Source organism: Triticum aestivum, chromosome 1A (assembly GCF_018294505.1).
Source record: "Triticum aestivum cultivar Chinese Spring chromosome 1A, IWGSC CS RefSeq v2.1, whole genome shotgun sequence".
Classification (NCBI taxonomy): Eukaryota; Viridiplantae; Streptophyta; class Magnoliopsida; order Poales; family Poaceae; genus Triticum; species Triticum aestivum.
In genome coordinates, this window is record NC_057794.1 from 549638356 (window position 1) to 549645774 (window position 7419).

Genomic DNA, 7419 nt, shown 5'->3' on the forward strand with positions numbered 1-7419 from the left:
GAAAACGAAGATGTCTGGTCGCTGGCGTGTGTGCCTGGCTATTTGGTATAGGTCGGTGTGGACTTTGTGCAGGGGCTACGATAAGGTCTTCGTTAGCGGTCAGCCGTGAAGAAGTCGTAGACGTTGTCTTGAGGAGGAATGATGACTATAACATTTGCGTGAAGCATGTGTTGGTAATTAGGCTGGCCAGTCATGCAATGTCATGTTCCATGATATTGCTTTGGCTATCGTTATAGTTTTGACTGATTTTTGTTAATTGATTCGAATGATTATTAGTATTTTTTTATAAACGGATTGACACGGCACAAGAAACCGGGAGTGTCGTAGCGAGAGGCGATTTTCTAAGAACTCCCAGTCAACCCACCTCACTCGTCGGCGATCTACGGTTTCCTCCGCCTCCGGCGGTCGCTCCGGTTGCGGGAGGTTGGGGAAACCATGGATCTAGGCTTGTACATAGCGTAGGGCTTGGTAGGGCCGCGGCCGGCGTCGCCATGGAGGTGAAGATGGCCTCGGTGTGGTGTTTGTCGTCGGCTCGCTTCCCCTCTCGCGGCGGCTCTCCCTGGAGTTCCATCGCGCGGCGGCTGACTTCCCCAAGCCCGCCAATCTACGGATCTGGTGCGCTTGTCGTGCCCCGGCCGGATCTTGGGTGGTGGAGGATCCGGAGGTTGAAGACGAAGGTGAAGATGACGTTGGCATCCATCGCGACGAAGACGGCGTTCCTGCGAGTAGGATATGTGGATCCGGCGACCGGTGACCTCCCGGCTGCCACGAGGCTGGCTCCAATCCAAGGCCTGAGGCGGAGCAGTGGCAGCGGCGCGCCATCGACGGCTCCAGTTCGTCGGCCTAGTCGGGATATAGAAGAAGGGGTTATGTGTAATTTTCTTTTACTTTTGGGTCTTTCTGTAAAAACGATGGATTAATATTATCTTCACTTTCCGTAAAAAAGAAAAGAAACCAGGAGTGTCACGTTTACACCATACAAGTCACAACGTGCAACGCAGGCCACACACGCGTCATGCACGACGCTAAACACCAACGATCGTAAGCATAGCGCTCTGCTCAGGGAAGCTTAACGTCACACAGGCACTTGTGACTTGTCTCTGTTGTTTGTCAGCAGAAAGAGATATTGACGCTTTCGACGTTGACCGGAGAACAAAAAATATCCATCCGTGGACGCCCCGTGGCTCGGGAGGAGCTGTCTCCGATCTGTCACCATTGCTTGCACCACGGACGGGCTGCCAGCGAGAGCGAAGAGTCGTCTCCGTGGCTCAGTGCGCACCCATGTACACCAACAGCCAGCATTTTGTTGATTTGTTCGAAACAGGGACGGGGCACGTCGCCTGGTACATACACATTTTTAGATGTTTCTTATGACAACGACGTCCCGAGCATTTGAAAAGAGGATTCTTTCAGGCATTGAGATTGAGGGACATGGTTCTCATTCTCTTGGTGCCAGAGTAAAAAAATGTTGATGTGATGGGGCATATGTTTAGACGCCAGCCCGGGTAGACAGTAACACATGAGTTACTTATGCATGCGGATCATTAATTCATCATGTTTTTTTTTACATTAACCCTTTTACCCTTTTACTCCATTGCCCTTGTCATTTTCTTGTTGCTAGCACTGAAAGTTACTCCTCTCCTTTTAAGTATCTTGGTTCTAAATATTCGGAATTTGCAGTCATGTGTATGCACCTTATTCATCGGAATGGCAAGAGTAAATAGAATAATAATCTTACTCCCTGCTACGCCAAAACACTACATCTATTGTTTGTCTTTGTCGACCGTTGTTTCTACGAGTTTCTGAATTTAAATAAGATTGCTCTGCTGAGACGGTGGTGTTAAGGCTTCTCTGGATTTATATAACTCGGCTACGGGCCAAAGCCTTACCTATGACAAGTGCTCTAAGTTCTTTGGTGAAGCGTGCCCGGTCTCGGTTCAAGATCAAGTTAGGGATGCTCTACATGTCACGAGTTTGGTCTTTGAGGAGAAGTACTTGGGTCTTCCCACACCTGAGGCACGCATATCTAAAGAAAAGTTTCAAAACCTTCAAACAAGCCTCACCAAAAGGCTCGTTCAGTGGGGGGATGGGTACCTAGCTCAGCCGGGAAGAGAGGTACTTATAAAGTCAGTCGCACAAGCTTTGCCCACATACATAATGGGAGTTTTTAAGCTGCCGTTCTCAGTTTGTGATGACCTCACTAGAATGATGAGGAATTTCTATTGGGGTTCGGAGAAGGGAAAGAGGAAGGTACATTGGAAGGGATGGGACCATCTTATGCAACCGAAAGATAGGGGTGGTGTTGGCTTCCGGGATTTTCGTCTATTTAATTCTAGCTCGTCAGGCGTGGAGGCTTATCACGAGACTGGATAGCCTTTGTGCGCGTTTGCTCAAATCCAAGTACTACCCAGAGGGCAAGCTCGAAGATACGGTGTTCATCGGAAATGCTTCGTCCTCCTGGCAGGCCATTAGTCACGGCTTGGATTTATTGAAGAAAGGCTTAATTTGGAGAGTGGCATTGGGAGTAGCATTAGGGTGTGGCGGGATAGTTGGATCCCACGTCCTTTCTCCTATAAACCTATTTCTAGACAAGGCCCTATGTCCCATTCAGTATGTTTCGGATCTACTAAATGATAATGGCTCCTGGAAGATTCAAACTCTGAATCAGTATTTCGTTCAAGCAGATGTGGTGGAGAACTTAAAGATCAGAGCATCCCTAAGGCGAGGGGATGACGTTATTGCATGGGGGCCTGAAAAATTGGGTGTTTTTCCGTGAAGAGTGCCTACCAGTTGGCTTTCGACGAGGCACATAGGTCTAATGCGGCATCATCTAGCTCGTCGCCGCCGGGAGCGAGGAGTTGCTGGAAGTTCATATGGAATTGTGGAGCACCGCCGACAGTTTCAAACTTTGCATGGAGAATTGCGACTAATGGATTGCCGACATGGAAGAACAAACATAAGATTGGGCTTGAAACTACTAGCATATGCCCAGTATGTGGTTTGGATACGGAGGACAATTTTCATCTGTTTTTAAGATGCCAACTTGGACGGGATTTATATATGGAAATGGCAAAAGTCTGGAGACTCCCTCATCTACAATCGATAGTCAATTGTGGGAAGGAGTGGTTATTGCAAGTACTAAGCACCAAGGACTGAGTTGGAGAGATGTATGCTGCTACTGATTTTCTGGAGAAGCTAATATGTACGCAATGAACTGGTGCATCACAAACCTGCCCCGCCAATGGACGTGTCTGTCAGATTCCTGCGGAGCTACTTGGAGTCACTGATGGCCATCAAACATGATAATGGCGCTGATCCGGTGAAAGGTAAAGCGTATATCACCATGGACCCGGGGGTAAAGCCGGTTGTACATGTGCCCAAGTCGCGTAGCTGGGCTAAACCGAGCCAGGGTTGGACTAAACTGAATACCGACGGTGCATTTGTCTCGTGTGATGATGCTGGTGCGGGTATGATTTTGAGAGATTCTTCAGGGAAGATTATCTTTTCTCAGCTTGCAGAGCTTTGTATTCCTGCAGGGATGTGCTGGAGGCGGAGCTTTGTGCCTGTATGGAGGGGTTGTCCTCGTTGATTCAACGCACAGAACTGCCGATAGAAATTGAGATGGATTCTTCAGTTGCAGTGTCCATGATCACATGTGGGGGCACTGATCGATCGGCGTACTCTTCGCTAGTGAATGAGATTAGATTGTTATTGAGTCTTCATCAAACTTGTATTACTCATGTCGCACGCTCACAAAATAAAGCGAGCGACAGGTTAGCTGCTTTTGATCGCGTTAATAATAGGACTGACTTGGTTAGGGTCAGGTCCTCCTGAGGTTTTAAAGATAGTTGCTGAAGATTGTAATGATACTTTGATTGAATAATACAAGTATTGAGCCTGAAGAAAAAAATGGCCGTTTTTTTAAAAAACACACAAAAAAATGGCCGTTTGTCTTTTTCTGATAAAGAAAGGAAAACACAACAAGCAATCCAGCTATTCCCTCCGTCACGGTTTAGAAGGCACAGTTAAATTTGCATGCGTTTCCACAATAGACAAGGTTTAGGGCGCATTGCATTTATTTCTAGTAGCTAATTAGTATTCCATATACTATTTCTATATGCATGCATGCATAGTGTGAATGCTATTTTTTAGCCCCTCTCATAACCAATAGATAATCACCTAGGTCCCAGAGAATTTCCAAACGCGCCTTCTAAACCGTGACGGAGGTAGTACTACTAATAGGGTGCATGAGGCATCAGCCGACTTCGACGCCACGTGAGGCGAGCAAAACCACATGACAATCATCCATTTGACCCTTTCGACGGACGGACTGACGGACCGACCTTATCCGTAACGATTCCAGGCCCTGATGGGCCATGGGTCCATCACATCCCGATCCCACTCTCTCCTCCTTCCACTAGCGTCACTGCTGGCGATCCCATCGCGTCCACACGCTGAGGCTGTCGGCTCGGCTCGGCTGTCCCTCGTCTGGAGGGCAATACCGGAATAAACAAATAAACAAAACCAACAAACAAACCCAAGGCCCCCCAACGCGCACGTTTCGCACGCGTTGATGAGCTTTCCCCCATCCAAAGAAATGGTCGGTGCCCTCTGTTTTGCATGCGCCTGCGCCGCGTCCCCTGCGACGTCGACCGGAGCATATATATACCTCTCCCCCCGGACTCCCACTTCAAACAACCATCACCTTCAAGCTTAGCTCCAGCCTCCAGCCATCACTCAGCTCAAGGCACAATCAGGCACTCATCGGCAGCAAGAACACACAGACCTTCAGCGTCTCGGCGTCAATGGAGGCGAGCCGGCAGTACATGATCCGCTTCGACGGCCACTTCGAGGAGGGCCCGAGCTCCGCGGCCGCCGAGCCACCGCAGCCGTTCGCCGGCAGGGCTTTCTCGCCGGAGCAGGAGCAGAGCGTCATGGTCGCCGCGCTGCTGCACGTCGTCTCCGGGTACGCCACGCCGGCGCCGGACCTCTTCTTCCCGGCGGGCAAGGAGGCGTGCACGGCGTGCGGGGTGGACGGGTGCCTCGGCTGCGAGTTCTTCGGCGCCGAGGCCGGGCGCGCGGTCGCGGCATCGGACGCGCCGAGAGCGGCGACCGCTGGCGGGCCGCAGAGGAGGCGGAGGAACAAGAAGAGCCAGTACCGCGGCGTCAGGCAGCGGCCGTGGGGCAAGTGGGCGGCGGAGATCCGCGACCCGCGCCGCGCCGTGCGGGTGTGGCTCGGGACCTTCGACACCGCCGAGGACGCCGCCAGGGCCTACGACCGCGCCGCCGTCGAGTTCCGCGGCCCGCGCGCCAAGCTCAACTTCTCCTTCCCCGAGCAGCATCTCCGCGACGACAGCGGCAATGCCGCGGCCAAGTCAGACGCGTGCTCTCCGTCGCCTTCGCCCCGCAGCGCGGAGGAGGAGGAAACAGGGGACCTGCTCTGGGACGGCCTGGTGGACTTGATGAAGCTGGACGAGAGCGACCTCTGCTTACTGCTCCCGGTCGACAACACTTTGGATAAATTTCACGCACCGGGACAGAGACGATCGGGATCAGGGGTGCCCCTCTGCTACTAGTGTTAGACTATTAGCGAGGACAGTACCAGATAGACTGGTGTCAGTGCGCTTGTACGCCACTCCTAATCCTGCTCACTGCTTGGTTAGCACACGTCCTAGCTTCGGTTGTAATTCTGCATGCATAAATAGGCACCCGATCAATGGAAAAGTTGTGTTCAACCATACTCCCCTGTCATGTTGTATGTAGACAAATCCTATTTTGGGCTTATTTGTTGGAACTACAATGACGGTTAACCAGGGGAAACCCCCTTTGCTCAATTTTTTTGTTGGAACTCTAATGGTGTTTAGACCAAATTAACTATTTATAGTGTAAATTTTCATAAATTTTAAATCATGGCACCCTAGTGTTGAGATCCTAGGCTCGCCATTGAAGACGATCACAATCGGAGCCACTCTCCACTCTCACCGACTAGGCGAACCCACATGGCATAAATGTTCATTGGCAAGCAATGTTAGCATGAGCTCTTTCCCCTTTCTCGTTTAATATATGATATGTACACTCGTGCGGATTCGAGAAGAAAAAAAAAGCAATGTTAACATAAGCTCAATGCTGCATGGTTTAAATGACCATATGACAATCCGTTGCCGAATATCTTGGAGGCTATGAGCTTAAACAACGCCAACATAGTGCGGCACCTCTAACAATTATGCAAGATAGATCCAATGGTGACTGCACCGTAATTTCGAACATAAATGGCCGGGTGGACATAATGCGGCCGACGCATCAGTTTCAATGAAAAACCTTGATGGCACCTGAGATAGATTCGATGGACAATAATCTTAGATTTACAGGTGTCGCCTAACGGAAGGTACGGACGGATGGGGTGTGCTCCTTTAAGACCTTGTTTGGTTGCAGCGTGAGCATTCCCAGGGCAGCAAAACCCCAACGGGGGGATTTCCCTGGTAGGTGGGATTCCTCCTACCACCACGGGGGATATTTCCTTTGCCATTTGGTAACAGGTGGATGGGGAAAAACTGAGGCCTTCTTTGGTTCATAGGATAGGAATTTTATAGGAATAGGAAAATCATAGGAAGTGAGATGACATGTATGTCAATTTCTATAGAGAAAGAGATGTCATTTGATACATAGGATAGGATTTTTTTCATTGAGTCTAGGCTAATGTTTTTTTTCCTCCAAAACGTGAAGGATTGATTCCTATCCTACATAGGAATAGGAATCCATTCCTACAAACCAAAGTGCTTCAAAGAAATTTTTCCTTTGCAAATCCTATCCTATAGAATTCCTACAAAAATCCTACAAACCAAAGGAGGCATGAATCGTTCTAGCGTCTGAATCACATAGTAGATAATTTGTTTATTAATAAACATTAGAAAACAGGCCAATTCCACATGTAATTCCCAAAAAAGTCTAAACAAAAACCACAAAATAATTCTGCAAAATGCATAGAATGTCCAGGACATTACGAATAATTCCAGAATTTGAAAATAATCAGAGGAAATCAATGAACTTGCAAATTGATAAATAATAATATATTGAGAATATCATCTCGACACACTTTTGAGAAAATCATCTAGAGGTGCATTTCTTAGGAAGTTAATACAGAAATCTTCCTCCTCTCATGTTATCATTACAAATAAGAACATCATTATTCAACAGGTTCTGAGTTTTAGAACAATGAGGCCAACGCCAATATGAACAAATAGATTTCAGGTACTAGAAACACGATAGTTGCGTGCTTGTCCTGGACCTTTACCCCAGTACCAAAAGTGCTAAATTATCAAAAACCATGTCCAGGACAACCACACTTCTGAAGATGCAAGTTGTAAGGGAATGTTGAGGATATCTCGTCTTCCTCTACTCCACGTCAGCTGAGAACCGCAG

General features: G+C 48.6%; 1 protein-coding gene across 1 annotated transcript; it reads left to right on the top strand.

The window, feature by feature from the left end:
• The first annotated feature begins 4697 nt into the window (after nucleotides 1-4697).
• On the top strand, nucleotides 4698-5738 carry LOC123180483 (ethylene-responsive transcription factor ERF109). Its single transcript, XM_044592559.1, has one exon. It carries the CDS (start codon nucleotides 4806-4808, stop codon nucleotides 5574-5576), a length of 771 nt encoding a protein of 256 aa, XP_044448494.1. The 5' UTR covers nucleotides 4698-4805; the 3' UTR covers nucleotides 5577-5738.
• The last annotated feature ends 1681 nt before the right edge of the window (nucleotides 5739-7419 follow it).